The 23,574-nt window shown below is 42.1% G+C and overlaps 1 protein-coding gene across 2 annotated transcripts in view; it reads right to left on the bottom strand.

The window, feature by feature from the left end:
• Window positions 1–17,686, bottom strand: part of LOC132573394 (vomeronasal type-2 receptor 1-like) — a 36,787-nt gene extending 19,101 nt beyond the window's left edge. The window contains exon 1 of one of the 2 annotated variants that reach the window (XM_060240898.1): window positions 17,565–17,686. Coding sequence is in view for 1 of the 2 variants with exons in the window: in XM_060240897.1 (XP_060096880.1) it covers window positions 544–635 (92 nt within the window). In the remaining variant the exon portion in view is untranslated. Of the gene's footprint in view, window positions 1–543; window positions 680–17,564 lie in introns of those variants that run through there. The other variant, XM_060240897.1, reaches the window with a different exon arrangement.
• Window positions 17,687–23,574: the final 5,888 nt, after the last annotated feature.

Raw genomic sequence — 23,574 nt, 5'->3', positions numbered from 1 at the left:
TTGAAGAAGTAGGAAATGTTCTGCTCATTTCTGTGAGTCTAATGTAAATCCCACTGAGTTCAGTGAGTTTACTCCCAAGTAAGCTTGTATATCATTGCAGGTGTAAAGTAATGTCATCAGTGAATCTGTTGTACAGAGAATCTGGAGGGGCATAGATGAGATCAGGTTTCAAAAGGGGACAGAAACAATTTTCTAAATTATTCTGTGACAGTATCCTAGAATTCTTTCAGGTCTTGTTCAAAGTTCATGTTCTCCTGTGCAACATTTTCATTTGGTGGAGCTCACAAAAAGTCTGTCCCTGAACACTGGAAGCAGACCTATGGGTGAACAGAATGTGGTAAGCATTTACACCAGAGCTTCACTATGTGCCAAATTCAGCTTGGATATGCTCAGGATGTAAGAATAATCATGCTAGGTCAGACCAGAATCCCATCATTCTAATAACAATGTCCAAATACACATTTCAGGAAGGATCATTAGCACAATTAAATCTTGCAGGAGACCCAAAATGTATCCCATTCATGGTTAGAATGGAAGAGCTACTCAGTGCTTCCCTTCATAGAGACAAGATTCCTTAGACCCTTGTAAAATACCTTCTCCAGAGGAGAATATTCTCTCCAGCTCCTTATGACCATGTTTCTGCCTCTAGCATCTTTGTGCTGCTCCTCTCTAGTTGGGTATTTCCCTCTCAACAGCAATGTGGATTAGGGTTGTTAACCTCCAGGTAAACCCTGACATTCACCCAGAATTACAAGTGATTTCCAGGCTACTTAGATCAGTTACCATGGGGAAAACAGCAGTTTCAGAGGGTCAAGTGTATGGTACACCCACCTAGATTATTGGTGAAATCCCTCCCTGAATTCCCCCCTCCACAGGCACTACTTCCAAATTCCCTGGGATTTCATGGGCCAGGGTGGAATTAGTTTTAGTGAGGCAGCAAGATTAGACACATGGACAGTCTCTATTTTGTTACTTTCTTTAATACTAGTAACACCAGGGCTTTTTTGTAGCAGGAACTCCTTTGCATATTAGATCACACACCCCTGATGTAGTCAATCCTCCAAGAGCTTACAGGGCCTACTGTAAGCTCCAGGAGGATTGGCTACATCAGGGTGTGTGGCCTAATATGCAAAGGAGTTCCTGCTACAAAAAAGCCCCACATCTATAAAGCTACAAGGGGGAAGGGGAGAGCAGGTGGAGTCTCCACAGGTGGCAGCAGCCATCCCCCTTCTGCAACTTACATTCAGGGAATCTAGTGATATTGGCCAAGCAATATAGGGAGTGAGGTTGGCAGTTATTTTTTTTTAAATACCAGACCCACCAAGGTGCAACCCCCTCCACCCAGAGCAAACAGTGCAAAATATACAGAGCAAGAGTCCAGTAGTGCCTTAAAGGCTAACAAAATTTGTTGCAGGGTAGGAGCTTTCATGAATCACTGCTCACTTCTTCAGATACAGAGCAGTGACTCACAAAAGCTCATCCCCTGCCACAAATGTTATTACTCTTTAAGGTGCTACTGGACTCTTGCTCTTTTCTACTGTTCAGAAAATAGTAAGACATATAAGGAAATGCTCATATGCAATTTCCAGGCTCCATTCAAGCTGAATCAATTTGAATAATAAACACATTTGAGACAGATCATCTGCCAGGGGAAAAAAAGAGATGAAATCAAACATATAAACAGTGCTCCATGAATTATTCACCATATTGCAGCAGAACAACACAGACATCTCTCTCTGAGACAGTAATTGCAATATACTGTTTAAATATCCCCTACCTACTGCTTCAGCAGCTAAAGGAATCCCTGGAGGAAGCAAAAGTAAATCTACTGCTCTCCCAGTTTACACAACAGGCAGCTGAAAAAGTAAGACCACAATTTTTTATTCCGTTTTGCATTTGGGATGTATGCAGGATTATCTGGTGATGCACAGCAACTTGGCTGCTATTTCTTTTGCCATCATTGGTGCCAGAAGCTTTGTTATTACTTGAACTACAGTGAATTCTTTGCAAGTTCTCAGCACTTCTCAGGCCAGAGCTGGCCTGGCAGCACTAACCCAAAGTGTGTGTGGGAGGGGGGAGTAGGGTCATCCGCTCCAGATTGAGAAATCCCTGATGATTTTGGAGTTGGAATCTAAGGAGGGCAGGGTTTGGTGAGGGAGGGACTTCAGCCATGTTATAAGGCCATGGAGCCCACTTTCCAAGGCAAACATTTTCTCCAGGAGAACAAATCTCTGTCACCTGGAGATCAGTCATAGTCCCAGTAGATCTTCAGCCATCACCTGGAGCTTGGCAACACCATCTCCTCTTCTCCTTTTTTCAACTCACAGCAACCCTGAGAGGTAGGTTAGGATGAAAGTATGTGACTGGCCCTACATCACCTAGTGAGCTACTCCTCCCTCAGAGACCAAAACAGCCCTGGAAAGGGCTATGCCAGAATTTTACTAACAAAAACGGAGCCTGGAATACTTTGGATGCCTAGCAACAGCCACTGAGGGGTTCTGTTTCTTAAAGCTATGGGGTTCCTTATCTAATTTGGGGATTTTTTACCCCTTCTGCTGTGTAGTTTTTAAATTTCAGATTTTTCTGCAAACCTGGGACATTTTTCAGGTTTCTAATGTTTAATATTTAATGTTTAATTCGATTTATACCCCACCCTCCCCGACGAGGCGGACTCAGGGCGGCTTACATCCGAGTCATAGGATGCTATGATCACCGTCATAAAACAATAAAACTATTTAAATAGATAAGTTAAGGGGGGAGTGGCTTTGACCAACATCCGGTCAAGAGCCTTTGCCTAACGCTCGCCCAGCTGGCTCCAAAGTTATATTCTTTTTACCTCTTCAACTATATTTTTTGAATCTTTGAGTGATGTCTCCTAAAGGGGTGAAGCAGGGTAAACAGAAGGGAAAAAAGGCGTTCAGTTTTTAACTGACTTCTTGGAATTGCCATCCACCTCCCACACAAGGTTGGAGTGATACGAGGAACCAGCAGGAGAATGTCCTCTCACATTGAATTTATTGACGCAGGCAATGTCTAAGTTAAGACAAGAAATACGAGAGGACATAACCTCTATATTACAACCATTGTGTCAGCGTCTGGATGAACTAGAGGATTCTCATAAACAAGTTACCCAGACAGCACAAGAAGCTTTAAAAAGAGCTCAAGAGTGTGAAGGGAGAATATCTGAAATAACATCAGATGCATGGATGAGGGAACGGGTTTTAACAATAGACTTTCATAACGGGAGCTGTGTTTAAAGTTTAGAGGTTTTAAATCTGATGTGGAAGCTGAAATTGACTTATATGTTTTTATGGCAAATTGGCTTGCTGAAGCAACTCACCTGGAGGCCGAAGTTCTCCCACTCATTCAAAAAGTATATTGTGTCGGCAAGGTATGTGAAGACAATTTGTCTTATACTAGAGATATTTTGGTGCAGTTTAAGGACTATCGAATGAGGCAAAGAGTCTTTGCAGAGGCCAGGGAGAGGGGAGGCTTGGACTATCAGGGGTTAAAGATTCAGGTCTTAAGAGATTAGGAAACAATTGGACTTTATGGATTCGAGGGCATTATGGAAAAAACAAACCATGGTAAGAAATGAGTTTCAAAGAGATTCAATAAACTCCGTTAGGAGACTGGCTAATTATCTCAAGACTAGGAAAGAAAAGCAAAAGGTGGAAAGTATAAAGATACAAGGAAAGGTCACGCAGAACCCGAGAGAAATTAGGCAAGTGTTTCAAGAATTCTACAAAGAGTTATACGCTAGGAGGGATATAACAGAACATATTGAAGAAAGTGGAGAAGTGTTGGAAGACATAGATAAAGAGAGTTTGGAGAAGGAAATAACAGTTCAAGAAATAGAGGAAGTTGTGAACAATTTAAAAGTGGGTAAATCCCCAGGGCCAGATGGCTTTACTGCAGATTTTTATAAGGAGATGAAGGAGTTACTGATCCCCGAATTACAACAAGTGTTTAATGCTATATTGAAGGGAGGGAAAACTCCCGACTCTTGGAGAATGGCTGAGATAACCGTAATATTAAAACCCCAGAAAGATCCTCGGGAAGTGGGTTCATATAGACCAATAAGTCTACTTAACCAGGACTACAAAATATTCGCTAAAGTTTTAGCAAATAGGTTAAGGAACATATTACCTTATATAATAAAAGAGCATCAATATGGTTTTGTGAAGAATAGGAGTATTGCACATCCTATAAGGAATATATTTAATGTATTGTACCATAAACATTCTGGGCAACTTGCTTTACTTAAATTAGATGTATACAAGGCATTTGATATGCTGTCCCATGAATTCTTATGGTCCATAATGAAGAAGTGTGGGATTGGGCCACTATTCTTAAAAGCCATTCAAGAGGTCTATAGGGAGGGGTCAGCAGTGGTAAGAGTAAATAACGAACATACGGATCAGCTCCCAATTGAGAGAGGTGTGAGGCAGGGGTGTCCACTTTCCCCATCCCTGTTTATAATGGCGATAGAGCAACTAGCAGAAAGGATCAGGAATTCAGGGAGAATAGAAGGCTGTAGAATGGGGAAGGAGGAAATAAAAATCAATTTATTTGCAGATGATATAATCATGACAATATCTAACCCGAAAGAAGCCATTAGGGAAACGAAAATTATTTTAGAGGATTTTGAAGCCATGTCAGGTTTAAGAATAAATATGGGAAAGTCTGAAATAATGTTCTTTAATGTTGGTTTGGAAGAAAGGAAAGAGATTAATAGGATAACTAATATGGGGATGGGAGTTAAGAAATTTAAATATCTAGGGATAGAAATTTATAAAAATATTAACAGGATAGTGGAGGGAAATTATAATAAAATCTGGCAGAAGATAGAGAGGGATATGCAGCAGTGAGGGAAAAGGACGATGAGCCTGACCACTAGAATAAAGAGTGTATCGATGTTTTCGATGCCAAGGTTGTCATACCTTTTTCAAACGATACCATTGGAGTTAGATAAGCAAAAAATGACTAACTGGAACACTAAAATAAGGGAATGGATATTTGGTAGTAGGAAACTTAGATTCCCCCAAAAATTGGCATATAACCATAAATCGGAACTTGGATGGGGAGTCCCAGATATAGTCAATTATTATGAAGCATTTCAGCTTAAGGCATTATTAGAAATAGAGAAGGAAGGGGATCAGAAATGGATAAGGTTTGAGAATGAAGCTAATAATGGGGTAGGAAAACATGGCATCTTTACGAACATGGGGGCGAAGGAACTTAATTTAAACATGGGACCAAGGAAAAATGGGCTAAATGTTTGGAAGAAATGGCAACCGAAATGGCTGAATCGGGTATCTAGATGGACGCCATTAGAAATGTTGATGGAAGGAGATAAGGAGCATAGGTGGAGCAAACTACTTAAGGCTAAAGGATTTAGAAGGGTAGAAGATTTGTTAATACTAGATAAGTTAAAACCATTACATGAGTTTCAAGAAGTCGTAGGAATACAATACTGGCTTAAGGCTACAGGATTGTATACTAAAGTTAAGAAGGAAGTTGAGAAGAGTAATTTAAATGAAGAAGAACCTATGGAAAAGTTTTATAAATTAATGGGTAAAACAAAAAAAGTATTAGTAGGCATCCTATACAGGAGTATGAATTCAGGCAACGAAGGAGCAATAAGCTACCTTCAACGGTCATGGAGTTTAGAAGGCCAAATAATGAAACGAACAGGGGAGAAGATAATGGAAGGTTTAAAAAAAGTTAAGATACATAAGGTTAGAGAAATGGAATTGAAATTTTTCACCAAATGGTATAGAACTCCGGCTACTTTAGCCAATATGTTTCCTGGGTTGAGCCCTAAGTGTTGGCACTGTAAGAAAGAGAAGGGATGGTATTCCCACATGTGGTGGGAGTGTCCTGAGGCCAAGAAACTATGGGATATGGTAGTGGGAATGATAAAGAAATTCTTTCAGGTAGAGCCGAGAATTAACTTTGAACTAATGCAGATGAGTTTATTAGGGAATGAAAAAATAGGGAAGAACAATCAAGATTTACTAAAAGCAATGATATCAGCAGGTAAAGCGGTAATAGCGGCAGGATGGAAGGATAAAAGTAAATGGAAGGAAAGTACTTGGCATAACTACCTCTTTGATTTTGTCCAATCAGATATAGCTGCTATAATGTCGCAAGAAGAATCATGGGAAGAAAGAAGATCAAGAATTAAAGAAAAGTGGCGGACCTATCTGAAATGGGCGAAGGAAGAAAGGAGAGTGGACATTCAGTGGAAGCTTCAAGTCCTTTGTCCCTGGCTGGAAGAAGAAAAGGATGTATAGACTAAGGGGGGTGGGGTGGGGGAAAATGTAAATGGATATCAGAAACCATGAAGAGAAACGGATAATGTATAATAATAATAAAAATATACATAGAGAAAAAAAAATAAAGATTCAGGTCTTTCCGGATCTCCCTCCTGAATTTTTAAGAATCAGAAGAGACCTCGATACAACAGCCAAACTGTGGGACTTAAAAATTAAATATAAATGGCTACAATCAGGCAAATTATACGTCCAAAAAGGCTCCACTTCATATACAGCATATGACGCAGCCTCGGGTGAATTATTACACTCCAAGTTAACTCCCTCTTCCCCTGCATCGAGAGTAAACAAGAGAAAGGAATGCTCTCCTCTCGTCTCTTTAAGGACAACCCATGCTTGTACTGAGGAAGATCATGTAAACTTGGAAGAAAGTATAGATTCTATCTAAAAATAAACTGAAGCAACAAGAAAATGGAAAAGTTGACGAAATTTATAATTTATATCTAAAGACTTTTCTTTCGGAATTTATGGTTGGGTGGGGTCAGCTGGCGCGAGCATTTGGGTAATTTCCCTCCATAGCTAATTCAGTCCAGGTGGAAGGAGGGAAGTATCTCTTCTAGACCTTAACCCTTGAGGTCTCCAGGGACTGAGATATTTTGTTAGAACTTAATTTTATTGATTTTTTTTTTAGAGTAGAAGGAATAATGAAGTTATAGAAGAAAGAAATATTAAATGATTGTGGTATTAAACTTTAAAAATGTGTTAGGGAAGATAGTATTGTTAAGCTTAATTATTCCTCTACTAAAAAAAATAATAAAAAATATAAATAGACATACATATATACACATTAAGAAGTATGGAATGGTAATACATGAAGTAATCTCCAAAGAGATAGATCAACTTTAGTTTATGTTAACTCAGGTGAGATGTTATTAAGTTGTGTTGTTTTTGATTTGTTATTGTTGTACACTTTTCTGTTGGAATAGGTATGAATTATAATGAGTGTATAATAAAATTTTTATTTATATGCAAAAAAAATAGATGTTAAAACCCATAAATTAAAACAATATACACAATATATACATCTAACACATTAGTTGTTCCTCATCGTTCCAGGATGGCGGTTATTCCAGAAATCTCCTATGATAGGTTGAAGACCTGCCGGAAGAGAGCAGTCTTACAGGCCTTGCGGAACTGGGCAAGGTCTCGCAAGGTCCTAACCTCTTCCGGCAGTTGATTCCACCAGGACAGAGCTGCCACTGAAAAGGCCCGATCCCTAATCTTGCCTCCCTCAGCCCGGGAATCACTAGGAGATGTTGGAATCCAGATCTTAGTACTCTCTGGGGAACATGTGGGGACAGACGGTGCCTCAAGTAAATGGGTCCTCGGCCATACAGGACTTTTAAAGTAATAACTAGCACCTTGTAACGAATCCGGTACACTATTGGTAGCCAGTGCAGTTCCTTAAGTGCTGGCTGTATGTGCTCCCACTTGGGCAGAACTAGTAACAGCCTAGCAGCCGCAATCTGCACTAGCTGGAGTTTCCAAGTTCGCGACAAAGGCAGCCCCAAGTAGAGGGCATTACAGTAGTCCAATCTCGAGGTGACCATTGCATGGATCACTGTTGCCAGGTCGCAGCGATCAAGGAAGAGAACCAACTGTTTAGCCCGCCTCAGAGGATTGTAGAATGATTGTCTTGCCTGTTCACATCTCTAGTCAACAGATTTAAGTATCCTCAGATTTAACTGGCTTGGCTATTATTATATACCAGGGATGGCCAAACTTGTTGAACAAAAGAGCCACATAGAATAAATGTCAGATGTTTGAGAGCTGCAAGAGATTAACGTGGCCAGTCTCGCTCTGGTCTGCCAGCTCCCAAGGTGGAAAGAAAGCAACTATAACTTCAAATGCATTCTCCAACTATTTCTATACTGGCTGGCTTAGCTTGGCTTGGACAAGAGATTTAAAGAGACAAATGCCTTCTGAAAGTTGGCCGGCAGGGGCTTCAAGAGCTGCACAATATGTGTGAAAGAGCCACGTATGGCTCCTGTCCTGAGCTACAGTTTGGCCATTCCTGAAATATACATCTTTAGTACACTGTTTTAATTGTTAGCAATCTTTAGTATGCTGTTATAATTGTTGGCCACTTTATAGCTCCTTAGTGGCAGAAATGCAAGGTATAAATGTTGTGGGTAAGGAGGACTTTTTTTGAGCAGGAATGCACAGGAATGTAGTTCCGGCTGGCATGGCATCAGGGGGTGTGCCCTAATATACAACTGAGCTCCTGCTGGGCTTTTTTGTATGCTAAGCAATGGTGATGTCAGGGAGTGTGATCTAATATGAAAATGAGCTTCTGCTGGGCTTTTTCTACAAAAAAGGCCTTGTGTGTAAGTAAATATAATACCAAAGAAGCTTAGCATTAAGAAAACAATAACAGAAAATGTCTGCTTTGAAAAGTGGACTCTATGGTATTATGCCCCACTGAAGTCTCTTCCTTTCCCAGACTCTACTTCCCAAATCTCCAGGAATTTTCAAACTTGGAGCAGGCAACCCTAGAGAAGAGCTACCTTAGTCCCCACTGTGGAAAAAGGTGTGATATAAATGAAAATAAATAAGAAATGTAGCCGAAGATGGGAGGCAGGTAAAAGGTAGGTTGGTGATTGGTTGAGAAGGAAAGAATGAGGCAAAGAAAGGACATAGGATAGGATATGGGGGTTGCTAGGAGGTAGGCTTCCCAACCCCCCCGCCCTGCCGGGGGACCCCTGGATTAGCAGCCTAATCCCCCGCTCTCTAAAAATCTGATAGTGGGGGTGGGGTGTGGAACGGTGCAGTGTCTCTTTCCCTGCCTGGCTTCAGGCTTCTCCCTTCCTCCGGGTTGCAAAGACCCGCCCACCGCTGGCCTGCTATTCGCTCCAGTCCGGCCTCCCTTCGCGAGGTGCATGCTGGGACTTGTAGTCCTTGCATCCTCTCTGGCTGCTGGGTGGCGTCTCCTCGGGGAGTCTGGCCGGTGGGGGGGGGAGCTCCGCCCCCAGAAGACCATGTGCGTTTCTACCTCCAGAGGCTTCAGTCGCTGATTGAAAGGCTTCCTCTTGGGATGGTGTGTCTGTGTTACTTTGAAGAAGTTGGCAGCAACTCGTGAGTAGAAAGGCCCATCCCCTTCAGAGTCAGAAATGGGGGGGGACACGTCTGCTGAGCATTATTCTCTATGTGGAGATTGATTCTCATAGGGTATAATGGGGAATTGATCTGGAGGTTTGGGGGGCTCTGGGGGAGCTGTTTTTTGAGGTAGAGGCATAAAATTTTCAGTATAGTATCTAGTGACTCTCCCCAAAGTATCTCCCAAGTTTCAAAACGATTGGACCAGGGGGTCCAATTCTATGAGCCCCAAAAGAAGGTGCCCCTATCCATTATTTCCTATGGAAGGAAGACATTTAAAAAGGTGTGCGGTTCCTTTAAATGTGATGGCCAGAACTCCCTTGGAGTTCAATTATGCTTGTCACACCCTTGTTCCTGGCTCCGCCCTGATGTCTCCTGGCTCCACCCCCAAAGTCTCCTGGCTCCACCCCCAAAGTCCCCAGATATTTCTTGAATTGGACTTGGCAACCCTACTAGGAGGTGGGGGAAAGGTAATAATGTGGGGAGGGGGAAACAGGGGAAAGCAGGGATGTCATTTCCCCCGTTGGGGGAAGGGGATCCCCTGTTTTTTCAGGTTCCTGCCTGCCAATGGCCAGCTGGCTAGCAGGGGGAAATTCTGTTCTTGAACACAAAGTGTTAACATCACATGGAAGTGACATCATCATGTCAGTGATATTTCACAATGATGCTCTGGTTTTTGGGCAAAACTCTATGGTTTGAGAGTAGTTTTACCATAGAGTTTTGCCCAAAAAAGAAGAGTGTCACCATGCAGCATCACTGACCTGATGACATCACTTCCACTCCCAGAAAATCCCTCTCCCTCCCTTGCTGGTGCAATCATTGGACCTGACAACCCTAGGGGAAAGTGATTTGTCCTCCACAAGACCTTAAGGATTCACTACCATACAAGGGGGCCATACAGTGCCACACAACTGGGCCTTAGTTTTCCTAGTAGACTGCAGTGAGGTAGCTGAAGATGAGGGAGGCAGATAAAGGTAGGTTAGCTGTTGGGTGGGAAGGAGAGAAGGAAGCAGGAAAATGGTGTGGAAATTGCTCATATGGGTAGTCTTTTCTTTCTCAAATATCAGAATGGGTACTATGAAATCAGCAGGATACAGTAGGAAGTAATATTAACCGCCTAGATGAGGATATCAATTACATATTGAATAATGTTGGTACATCTAGAATCTGATTTAGTTAGTTAGTTTATTTGATTTATATTCCGCCCTCCCCGCTGAAGCAGGCTAAGGATGGCTCATAGTAATAAAAATAATAAAAACAACATTGATATAAAAACATTAGGCTAAAAATAACATTTAGGTGCTATTAATTGGGTAAACTAAGTTTCATTTAAAATTTTCTCTATTTCTCTCTTCTATTCTTGATTTTGTTGACATTGTAACAGGGTTCTTTTTTGTAATACACTGAACTTCATTTGGTAAATATGTTTGCAAAATATAATTTTTTTAAAATGAAAAAGCTAAAAATACAGATAAACAACAGAACAGAAAATAGGAAATTAAAATTTATCCTGACATAGATAGCCCAAGCAAGCCAATCTCATCAGATCACGGAAGCTAAGCAGGGTAGACTCTGAGTACTTGGATGGGAGACCTTGGAATACCAGAGCCTGGAGGCAGGGTCAGGCTTTATGCAGTCATCTCTCTGAATAGGGGTCAGTCACCAGAGGTCTCCATGACTTCCAGGAGCACACACTCACTCATCACTCACACACACCCATGCACATAAAGATACGCAAAAAAAGGTCAGGAAATTAAAATTTATGGCAGGAAGGAGGTATCATTGAGGGAACACTAGATGAAACAAGAAGGTCTCCCCTGATATCAGTGGGTAGTACAGCTGCCCACTCCAGGTTGGGAAATTCCTAGAGATTTGCAGGTGGACCATGAGGAGGGGAGGGGGTGTCCTCAGCATGATACAAAGCAGTAGAATCCCCCCACCAAAGCAGACATATATTCCAGGCACTGTTGAGAACTAGGTTAGCACAGCGATTGGTCTGTGATCTGCAAGATACCAACAAATCTCACCTCTTTGAGCCAGTTTGGTATAGTGGTTAAGTGCATGGACTCTTATCTGGGAGAACCAGGTTTGATTCCTCACTGCTCCACTTGCAGCTGCTGGAATGGCCTTGGGCCAGCCATAGCTCTTGCAGAGCTGTCTTTGAAAGGGCAGCTTCTGTGAGAGCTCTCTCAGCTCCACCTACCTCACAGGATGTCTGTTGTGGGGGAGGAAGGTAAAGGAGATTGTAAGCCATTCTAAGACTCTGAGATTCAGAGTGAAGGGTGGGGTATAAATCCAATATCTTCTTCTTTGATAAACTCATTAAGTAGTCTCTTGCTCGAGTTCAGCTTCTATCTGCAATACAGCATAGTTAAGGATTTTCGCCTTCCTTTCTCTACTTGGTATACATGCAGAATACTTACATACAGATTAACATGAAAGTAGCCCCACTGGCTTCAGTGCATTTATTCTTGTGTCAATCACAGGCACTTCAATCACAAATGGCTACTCTCCTGTAAAACTGCATATAAGGATGTTTACACTTTCCCCATGTATTTCAAGGATGAGAAGCAAAGCAAACTAGGCTGAGAGTCCAGGAATCTCTAAGGGGCTGCTGAAGCGCTAAAGTGTGAGATTGGTTCAGTGAGGTAGCGCTCACTATAGGACATTTTTTTAAAGAACCCTCAGAGGAAGATCGTATGGCAGCAAAAAAAAAGACATTGAGGAAAGCTGCATTGCAGGAAGTGCTACAAGCAATTTAAACAGCACAACACAGCAGTTCAGAAGCGCAACAAAGGATTGAAGGTGGAAGAAAGCCATATATGTTAATAATGTGTCAGGTACCAATATATAAAATTTTTTGCCACTGTATGACACAGAGTGTTGGACTGGATGGGCCGTTGGCCTGATCCAGCATGGCTTCTCTTATGTTCTTTAATAGGATGCAACCAGGTTTGTATGAACTGGTCAATAAATTCCGCTAGCAGCTGGTTACTAAAATGGGTTCTCTGGAAATTACAGAAATAAACCATTAGTGACCAGTTACTGAATAGAATAGAGAGGCAGTCTGAAAAGGGGCTATATATCTGAGATTTAATGCTCTTTCATACAGGCTCTTTAACCTGCTTTGGTTTCTGAAGCCAAATGGATTTAAAAAAAAAAAAAAAAAAAGGTTTCACACACCTTTATGGAAAATTACTATTCACTCACAATTAATGAAGACTTAATCCAGGTTTTTCAAAACCTGTTTTGCTCTAAGTTTTGTTGTTGCTGCAGCACTGCTGAGTCACAGCAGACTGTCAGCTGAAAGGTTTGTCATGCTTTTAAAGGCTCCGCCTCTGTTTCTCTTCCCCCTTTGGCTATTTTTGTTTGGATATAGATACAGATGTTCCTACACAACAACAAATGGCCCAAGCAACAACTAAATTCCATTCACAAAGGGTGTCTTGCAAGCTGTTTCCGGAGAAGGAAATGAACACGCAAGCTGAATGGCCTGAGAGGGAAATAGGGTTGCCACCCTCCAGATTGGAATCTTTACCTACTCTGTAAGAATACGAAGGTGATATTCCTCTGTTTATATTTTGAATGGTGATTATCTTGTTACGATTTGAATCATTTGACCAAGAACTTGTAAGGATTTTTATATTGCCAAGGCTGACTGTAGTCTATACAGGCACTGATAATATATCAACATGCTAATAGATCTGAAGAAGAATTTTTGAAACAGAAAGGACACCAGACACCTGTTTTCACTTTAAATATTCAGATTGTTGCATTGGATTATGCACATTATTAACTGTTGTAAAGATTTGTCTGCTTGTCTTTTCATGTCCCAAATTTTTGTGGGTCATGCATAACTATTAATACCTATGTGCTACATTGTTTTGCAGATCATTGTACATATATTTGAGAATATATTGGATTTTATTATCAAATTGTCAGATCTATTATTCTAGTATGTGGTGATTCTCTTGTATTTGCCATACCACGTTTAATCCTTTGTTTGCTTTGTATCCTCCAGGTGGGGCCTGAAAATCTCCCAGAAGTACAAGTGGTCTCCAGATAACAGAGGTTAGTTTCCTGGGAGGAAATGGGTGCTTTGGAGGGTAGCATTATGCTACACTCGTGTACCTGACCAGGCTCCACCCCCAAATCTGCAGGAATTTCTAATCTGTGTTTACTAGTCATAAAAGAAAAGCCCCTGTGGATCATACACCCACATACAATAAATGATAAAATATCAATTCACAATGTTCTACGGTATCACAAACCAGATCTCCCAGAGTAACAGAAGTGGCATTTACTTCAACAAATTAACATTACACATAGGCCTTTTAAAAGCTTGGGAAACCGACCTGTGGCTCATATGGGGAAGGTTGTGCATGAGTGAAAGGCAGGGGATCAGAATCTAGATGGACAAGAAAGTGAAATCCCTGCATCTCTAGTATCATTCACATGCTCAGTGGGAAGCGCTACCAGCGCAACGCATGCTTGGCTGTTTGCTCACTCCCTTTCTTCATTCCTTGCTGGTGTGCCTACTGCTGCCTTTCTGGCCACGTGTTCAGCATTTCCTCCTGAGGGCATGGATCTTTTAAAACATTTAACTGTGCATGCACACATGCTACTGTAGCCAAACTTTTAAAGCATTCTCAGCCAACGATTTTTTTTTCTCCAGTAATCTACGATTAGCGTTAAACTCATATCAGTAGACTGAACCCACTGGTTAAGGAACCCCAAAAATTCAAAAGATGGAAAGTCTAAGCAATAGCGGAGCTTGTACACCAATGAAAGGAGGGGATGATGGAAAGTGCAAAGTGGGCAAAACGACCTGAATGTGGGCATGAGAGTGGCCTCCAAGGGACAAGAAAAGGAAGGGGGGGGGGGGGGAGGAAACCAAGGGAATCTGTATGCTTCAACAATCTGTATTATTGAAGGTCAAGGGTTGAGAAATTCTTGGAGATTTGGAGGCCAAAGCATAGGGAGGACAGGATTTGGGGAGGGGAGGAACCTCAGCAGGGTGTAATGCTTTAGACCCTACCTTCCAAAGCACCCATTTCCTCTGGGAAACAGATCTCTGCCACCTGGGGATCAATTGTAATCCTAAGAGATCTCCTACCACCACCTGGAGGTTGTCAGCTATATCCTCTAACCCAGGGTTTCCCAAACTTTTCTTTCCCATGGCCCAGTTATTTTTACACTTCTCCTTCATTGTCCACTAAAATTTGGGGGTGGAGCCAGGAGACAGGAATTATGTCATTTCCTGTAGTGTCCAGGACCAAGTGATGTCACTTCTGGGGCACACTGAACCAAAACTCCACCTTTTCCTGAGATGTCAGTTCCAGGGCACTCCCCCAAACCTGCCTCTTCTTCGGAAGTAAATTCATTTTCAGAAAAATCTCTCTGAAACTCATGCTGAGCCAAAATGGGGGTGGAAAGTGGGTGGGCCTCTTTTTCCACCCCCACATCTGCATGCACCTATCTGTTTGTGTGTTCTTCTCCAGCTTGCAAGTACTCCTAATGCCATTGTTCAATTGCCTGCACCACCTACACATCACTTCCTCAACAGCATTGGCCAGTGTATGCAGTTGGGAGTGCTGTTGCCATTGCCATCAGGAATGGCAGCACTGTGTACCACCCACACTGGGCCCTGGCAGTTTCTCTAACTCAAAATACGCTGACACATTTAGTAGGCCCTTCCTTCAGTTGCTACTACTGGAACCCTGCCTCAAGTTACATCCAAGCTTGCTTGGTTTCAAGAAAATCTTTCGACAGCTATTTTTCATACTTTTCTTTGGTTGAAACATGGGGAAATTGCTGTGAAAGGTAGCAGACAATTGTATTGCAATTAATGAATTAATTTCAAGTTATATGAAGTTCATACAAGCTTTTCTGCAGTTATCCCAAAAAGGATATTTATGAGGGGCTTGCAGCTTTTTACTGGTTGTGTTTCCCATGCCTTTAAAAGCAACCTGTTGTGCAGATACTTAGCCAGTGAACTACTTTCATCCTTTTTGATATCTACAGAAGGAGTTTAATTTTGGTGTCAGATAGCTGTTAAAAGCAGGACCAGTAAAATCGTGCCAAGTTCATAGCACTATCTCTTCCAGTGCAGTAATCTCCAATAATCTCTTTCTGCCCCACACCTCTTACTCTCATTCACTCACACAGAAATCTCATAGAAGGCCACCTGGCTACAACTGGGGGTGCCAACTTTTCATTGGCAGAGCTCATATGTCAGCAACAACAGTATGATGAACAGAAAAGTTTCATCCAGTAAAAATGGATGGAGAGAAAGAGAGAGAGAGAGAAAGAAGGGGGGGGCAAAGAAAAAAAAAAGCCTTCCTTACCATCAGATGACCCCAGCCAGCAAAAATTCTGCCATGGGGTTGTTTGGTAAAAAAAAATAGCTACTGGAATGTCCACTCCCCACCCCTCCTGGCTGAAAAACACACACACACCCTTCTTTGCTACCCAGGCCCCCCGGGGAAATCTCCCCAAAAGAACATACTGCAAGGCACATGAAAGCTCATACCTTGAAGAACACTTCATGGGTCTAAAGTGCCAGTAGATGGTACCTTTTATCTCAAACACTGGGAGCAGGGGAGAAGGAAGGAGAGGCAGCCCAGCTGTTCTCTGCACAACACAGAAATGGGGCGGGGCTAGTTTTGCAGGGGCCGGAGCTAGCTTTGGCTTTTCTTGTCACCTGGTAGTGAGGCTTCCATGGCCCAGTACCAGGTCACAACCCTGCAAATGGGAAACACTGCTCTAAACCCATCTGCCTTATGTTGCATTAATTTACTCTGCAAGGGCATCTCTTTAACTGATATAAAAGCCAGAACAGTGTCTATTCTCTTTATATCAGAAAAAAATCATCTCCTTAACAATTAAAATATCCCTCAGCAGTAATGAGGTAAGAAATATATATATATTGTATAAAATGAGGTAATATTTCTTACCTCATCACTGCTGAGGGATATTTTCATTGTTAAGGAAATGATTTTATAAAATATTTTATTTATTTATTTATTTATTTATTTTAAAAGTTGTACAAAATGGGAGTCTGTGTTCCCTTAGGTGAATTAATTCAAGCCATTTAAAGTGCTTTCCAAATCTCCTCCCATACTGGTGAGCACATGTGAAAGAACACATAGACATTTTTAAATGCATGAGTATCATTTTGGTGTTGAAATATAGAGAAGTCTTGTGGCACTGTAAAGATTTTTTTTTAAATTACAGAATAAATATGCACTGTACCGAGTTCCTAAAGCAGTAGGTATGCAGGATTGGTCATGCAATAGCATTTAACATCCCCCGGAGGCGCTTTACTACCCAAGATATGGTGGTTAGAGTGTCATCCTGGGATCCGGGAGAACCTAGTTTGAATCCTACGTCTACCATGATAGTTTCCTGGCTGACCTCAGGCCAGTCAACCACTCTCAGTATAACTTGGCTCACAGGGTTGTTGTAAAGATAAAATGGAAAAGAAAAGAATGATGCCATGATTTTGGTTTCATTGCTTATATGCATGAATTTACCTCCAGGTACACTAAAGACAAAATTTATCTGCAATTTGGATGGACAATTAACCAGGAGAGAAGCCTGAACCCTAAACAGTGACAGTTCCAGCATCTCCCTCTTAAAGTGTTAGCAAAAGACAAGAACTGGAATAAAAAGAGCAATTTTGCAGGGACTGACATCAGGAAACCAAAACCATCTTTTGTAAATAAGGACTGCCCGTGTTTTTTACACTGATAACTTGGTTTACTTGAAAACTCAACAATTCAAAAAGTGCAGGCAGTGGGAAAAACTGTTCTAGGGAATGAAGAGAGGCGTTAAGAGAGATATCACTACAAGTGGTGCACACACCTCTCTTGCCATTGATCTGTTTGCAGGGTTTGGAGAGCTTCCAAAACTTTCCAAAGCAGTTTAACCAGAAGTAAAAATGCTGTGCACTCCACACACACAAGGATGCTTGTGTTGTCCCACTTTAAATTCTCTTGCAGGCTGTGACTCTGGAAATAAACCCATTCTTTGCCCATTTTGTTCCAACAACAAAACGTACACCCACCTACCTATGCTCACCACAATTATCTCCCCAGCGCTGATGATGTAAGAGGGAAAGTATCTTACCCCTCACACTGTGGTGACATGGGTGGCGTACTAGTGGGGTCTTCTTCCAGGATGGTCCTGAAGTGCATTGGGAACATCCCTCCAATGACATGGTCAGCATTTTCAGCTTCTACATAGCCCCGTAAATCGAATTTCCCAAGCAATCTGCATTCTTCTTCCCCTTCAGGTTTTTCTTCTTCGTTAGCCGCCAAGCATGGCAGAGCAAACACAAATAATACTAGGAGCACCCACAACTGTGTGTGGGCCATTTTAATCACTGTTGTTTCGAAAAAAAGACCAGAGGTTTTTATGAAGCCTCTCGCATGTTTATTATTCAGCAGCCTGTGAAAGAGCAGGTGAATTCCCAGGAGATGTATGTAAAGTACTTCTCTGCTGCACAGCAGTCAAGAAAGGAAGAAGAGCATCTCATCTGCAAAATACAGAAAGGACAGGAAACATTCTCCTGATATTTTAAAATATATTAATATTGTCCCGTCCCCCCAGTGCCACACAATTTACTTCCTCAGCCCAATAATTTGTTAAAAAACATATCATTTTACGTGCTTTCATTTTGTTGTAAAAAAAAGGACAAAGCACTTGGTTTCTACTTTTGTGCAGCTAGTTAGGCCTGCTACCAAATGAATAACAACAGCAACAACAGCTATTATTTAAGAGCTAACAATTGAGCTGTGCTGACTAGGTTCCCAGTCTCCACGTGGTAGCTGGAGCTCTCCTGGGATTATAACAGCTCTCCAGGAGACAAATATCAGTTCACCTGATGAAAATGGCCACTTTGGACAGTAGTTGGGGCAGAGAGAGAAAAAGAAATATCTTTTGGAGTCTGACAGAAATGTCTACAGCTCAAAAGGAAGCACAGGCTGTGTTGCGGACTTAATTGGATTACATGATGCGACATGCAAAATATATTTCGAGGTTTACCAGAGGCTACCATAAAGAGCCTGCAAGCACTAAGCAATACCCTGTAGTTTGAGTTGTACTGGCCTATCATCTATTGTGCCTCCCAGAATTAATCTACAGCTCTGCTAATATCATATTTTCCTTCCCCTTGTGCCTTACAAGAGGAGCTGTATGTTCCAATTAGTGCTGAGCAGACATCTGATTATGTTCTCAAAGGGAGAGTGGCCCTTTTGCTGCTCTAGCCCATTCACCTTTAGCACATTACAGTCTTTTTATTCCATCTAGAAATGGGCAACACTCATCTGATTGGACAGATCCTAGAAAGAAATTGGCTGGGGGAGGGGAACGCAATATTTTTAAAAACTAGTGCTACATCTTGTCTAAGACTCAAAGTATTTTGTTTCTGGGACAACTAAAATCCAAAACACCGGCACAAGAAAGAACTCCTTTCTCATCATTTTGCCTCTCAGCATTGTATATCTGCAAAATTGCCATATTCTTTACTGAAAGGGGTCCTTTTCAGCATTATAATCAAGTTAATATGGTGCTGGATTTATGTGCAAGCTAAGGAAAGTGCAGTTTAGAGCAGGGATGTCAAATTCATTTGTTATGAAGGCCGGATCTGACATAAATGAGACCTTGTTGGACTGGGCTATGTCAGGTTGGGCTGGGCCATGCTGGGCCAAGCCATGTGTATACCTATTTAAGATTAGATAGCAGAGATATAAACTTTATAAAGGACACAGACAAACACAATTAAATATTTTTTTTTAAAAAAAAACATTAAAACATGCTTAAGACTTATTAGTCTTTAAGGTGCTTTCTTTGCGTTTCTCCCATGGTAAACAAGGAACTGGACAAAGGAAGCTCTGGCACTTTCCTTCCTTCTCCAGGGGACTGGAGGGGGAAGAGCCTCAGCCAATAAAAGGAAGAGGGACTTGGTTCAGTAGCTCTGCAATTGAGAGAGCTTGGGAAAACAAGCTCTGCCTTCCACCCTGCACCTTCCTCCCCGACAGAGGAGTCTCAGCCAATGGAGAAAATAAGAGGTCTTGTTCTGTACCTCCTCTGTGATTGAGCAAGCCTTGCAAAACAAGCTGTTGTGCAGAAGGAAGCAAGAGACAGGGAGAAGGAAGCAGATGACAGCCAGTTGCTTGGAGCCCTCCAGGGGCCTGATTCAGCCCCCAGGCCACTTGTTTGACATCCCTGGTTTAGAGCCTCAAATGATGAGGACCCTCTAAACTAAAAGAATTACTAATTTACTCCCCCTGCCTTTTTGGTGCTGCTGTGAGGAGAGGGCGAGGGTTGCCATCTCTGGGTTTGGAAATAACTGGAGATTTGGGGGGTGGACCCTCGGTTAAAACAATTTTATTTGGTAATATATGGTAACAAATTATATTTCTTGCATCATTAATAACTTCTATCTATCCCATATATTACTTTCTACCCATCCCTCCCCCCGTTACTTGACCCCCGCCGGTGTTATTTACTTAAAGTTCTAATGTTTAAAGGTACCCTTAACTAATAAAAACAAAAATTAATATTCTTCTTTTTTCTTAAGACTTAATCATTATCAACAATTGTCCAATGTCCTTTTATTTTCCACTCTTTTTCTACATATCTTCTGAACTTTTTTTGCACTCCATCTTAAAAACTTCTAAATCATAGTCTCTTAAAATTCTTGTTACTTTGTCCATTTCACTCCATGTAATAACTTTTACAATCCAATCCCATTTCTCTGGTATTTTTTCTTGCTTCCACAACTGCACATATAATGTCCTAGCAGCTGAAAGCAAGTACCAAATTATAGTTCTATCTTCTTTTGGAAATTTTTCCATTTGTAATCCCAACAGAAAAGTCTCTGCAACTTTCTTAAATTCATATCCCAAGATCCTAGAAATTTCTTGTTGAATCATCTGCCAATACTTTTTTGATCTTTCACAAGTCCACCACATATGGTAGAAAGAACCTTCATGTTTTTTACATTTCCAACATCTGTCTGGCATCTTATTATTCATCTTTGCCAATTTTTAGGAGTCATATACCATCTATACATCATTTTAAAACAGTTCTCTTTAATACTATGACATGTCAAAAGCTTCATGGAGTTATTCTGCAGTTATCCAGATCTAATACCGGTCTTGTATAGCTTTAGATTTTCAGCAGTCTCAAAGAAGGTTAGGATCCTGTCAAGCTTATGTCAAACAAATGACTCTGGAAACTTCTGCAGATGATGAATATGCAACTCATCTCCAGAGACCCCTCAAAGGAGCCCCCCCCCCTCGGACTCCCTTTTAGCCAAGGTAAATCTCCTCAGTTTCCTGTGCATATCTTGGACTGATCTGACATATCTGACTGAGAAAAGTAGGCAGTAGGCATTAAATTGCCCTCCACTACCCCGAACAGAAGCCCCAGCCTGCTCCCCTTCTGAGAAGCAATTCAGCTCGGCATTTTCCAACCCTGGAAGTCAAGGGGGTGGACCCTGAGGATGGTGGGATTTGGGGAGAGAAGTGACCTCCCCAGGGCATAATGGCACTGAGCACACTCTCCATATTGTCCAGGGGAATGGACCTTGCTGGTCTAGAGGTTGATTGTAATAATGAGAGATCTCCAGGTACTACCTATAAGGTGGCAACCCTATTAACTTGGCATAGCTGAGAGTCTCATAATATCTCAATTCAGCCCTTACTAATCTTGAATTGTCCTTTGCAGTCAAAAAGCACCGTGATGTGGAAATCTGTTTTTTAAAAATTCTATGCTTCTGTCTCTTGTCCAGCCATTGAATCCCTACTGATGCGCTGATAGCCCATTTGGCTGAAAGAGATGTATAGGCTGCTTTTTTGTTGACAGGAACAGTTCTTACTTTTAAGACTTAGGACTTGAAATACTTCCTTCTTCTCAACACTAATGGGAAACACACAGTTCCCTTGCAAGGCAGAGAGCAGAAGGTTCTCCAGTGAAGATCCTCTTCCCAAGCCCCGCTCTCTGGATCCTTACCTGCAGAGGTGAGGCAGGTAGCAAACAGAAACAGCTTTTTCTGCGGTGACATCTAGGGTTGCCAATGACCTTCCTGTCCCTTTAATGGAGGGTTAAGGTAATGCTACTTAACTAATAATGTTATTTATGTCCCTCTTCTCCATACATCCAATTCTGAGGCAGTCAAACCCTGTATGCCAGTACCAGAAGGTAGCATCAAGGGAAGGCCTCAGCCTCTATGCTGTGTTACTGGACACCCAGATAAACTGGTTGGCCATTGTGTGAGGCAGGATGCTGGGCTAGATAGATCACTGATCTGATCCAGCAGGGCTGTTTTTCTTATTTTGTTCTTACCAAGTTTCTATTAACAGGACAGGACTCCTGCCCACAAGTGTGTTGACAAATTATCCTATTGGCCTCTGTTGAGACTCATGAGGCAAATACTTTATTAATATTTAAACACCAGATCAAAACATTTCTTTTTACTGGTGTCCTGAAAAAAGAAAAATGTACTGAGAGAGGTATTCTTATATAATGGAAGTACAATTCCTAATATTCCGATTAGAACAATTCCTTTCAACAATTTTACAGCTGAATTTCACACCAACTGGATTTCACAGACTGTGTTTTGCAGCCCTCTGACCTTGATGTGATCAGCGCAGAGGTAAACATGGCCAAATCATGCCGCAGCAAATGAAACAACCTAATTTGTGGCAAAGCTCATAAGACTGCTGGTGCTGAACTCCAGATGCCTCCTGGAGCTCTTCCTCTATTACAATTGATCTCCAGATGACAAAAATCAGTTTCCTTGAAGAAAATGGGCACTTTAGAGGGCGGACTCTATAGCATCATATCCTGCTGAAGTCCCTCCCCTCCCAACCCCACGCTCCCCAGGCTCCACCTTCAAATTCTTGAGGTATTTCCCAACTCAGACAGGCAACCCTATCAATGTGGCACAAAGGAGACCTCATTTAGCTGAGAAGGTTATATCTGGCTGTCATGTATCATTGCTTCTAGCGTGTGGCTGATAGATTTTATATTTTAGTAACGTGTTTGTTTTAATGGCTGTATTTGTTTTCCATGTGTCAAACTGATAAGCTGTATTCAAACTTTTTGAATAAATATAAAAGTAGAAATGACAGACATTTTAGTCAAAATTCTGTAGGTGGTGTTTTAGTAATATGTTGTTTACTTTGATTGTATGCTGATTTTCAGCTTGACGACAATTACTGTTCTACCAGAATATAAAGCTGTAAAGCTCCTACCAAGGAGCCCCTCCCTCCAGTTTGCAACTGCAACTAAGAAAGCCAGGAAAAGGCTGCTCCCCCATTGTAATTTCAGAGGGGTAGCCACGTTAATCTATTGTAAGGAACCAAAACCGGAATCCAGAAAGAAAACTTTTTCTGTCTTTCCTTGCATCTGAGAAAGTGAATTCTGACACACACCAGTTTGTGCTGGATTAAATGCTGTTAGTCTTTAAGGTGCAGTTGGGTTTCTTTAAAAAAAAAAAAATTATTGTTTTCTTTTGTTCCCACATTGTGCCAGGGCTCAGCTCTGCATTAACTATTGCTGTTGCTGTTTGTTTTTCTTTTTCAAAATGTAAATTATTTTGAGCAGGGCTTTTTTTCTGTACCAGGAACTCCTTTGCATATTAGGCTACACCCCCTGAAGTAGCCAATCCTCCAGGAGCTTACAGGGCCTACTGTAAACTCATGGAGGATTGGCTACATCAGGGGTGTGTGGCCTAGGGTGGCCAGACCGTCCCGGGCACCCGGGAAAGTCCCGGTTCTGGCCCCCTATTCCCGGCTCCCGGGCTGGCTATACCGGGACCATTAGAGGTCCCGGTTTAGCCAGCCAGAGAGCCGGTGGGCCCCGCGCGCGGGCGGGAAAGGCGGCGAGGGAGGGAGCGTCCCTGAATGTGTGCAGGGCCCCTGCGCACGTGCAGGGACGCTCCCTCCCTCACTTGCCGCCTTCCCCGCCCGTGCACAGGGCCCAGCGGTGGTGGCGGAGGCCGGGGAGGCGGCGGAGAGGTGACGTCACTTCCTGTTTCCGGCGGCGCACCCCTACCTTCCCCCCCCCAGGTGTCCCTGGCTGGCCTTCAGACATTATGGCCACCCTAGGCCCTAATATGCAAAGCAGT

Source organism: Heteronotia binoei, chromosome 6 (genome assembly GCF_032191835.1).
Source record: "Heteronotia binoei isolate CCM8104 ecotype False Entrance Well chromosome 6, APGP_CSIRO_Hbin_v1, whole genome shotgun sequence".
NCBI lineage: Eukaryota > Metazoa > Chordata > Lepidosauria > Squamata > Gekkonidae > Heteronotia > Heteronotia binoei.
This window is presented reverse-complemented; position numbering and strand designations above follow the sequence as displayed.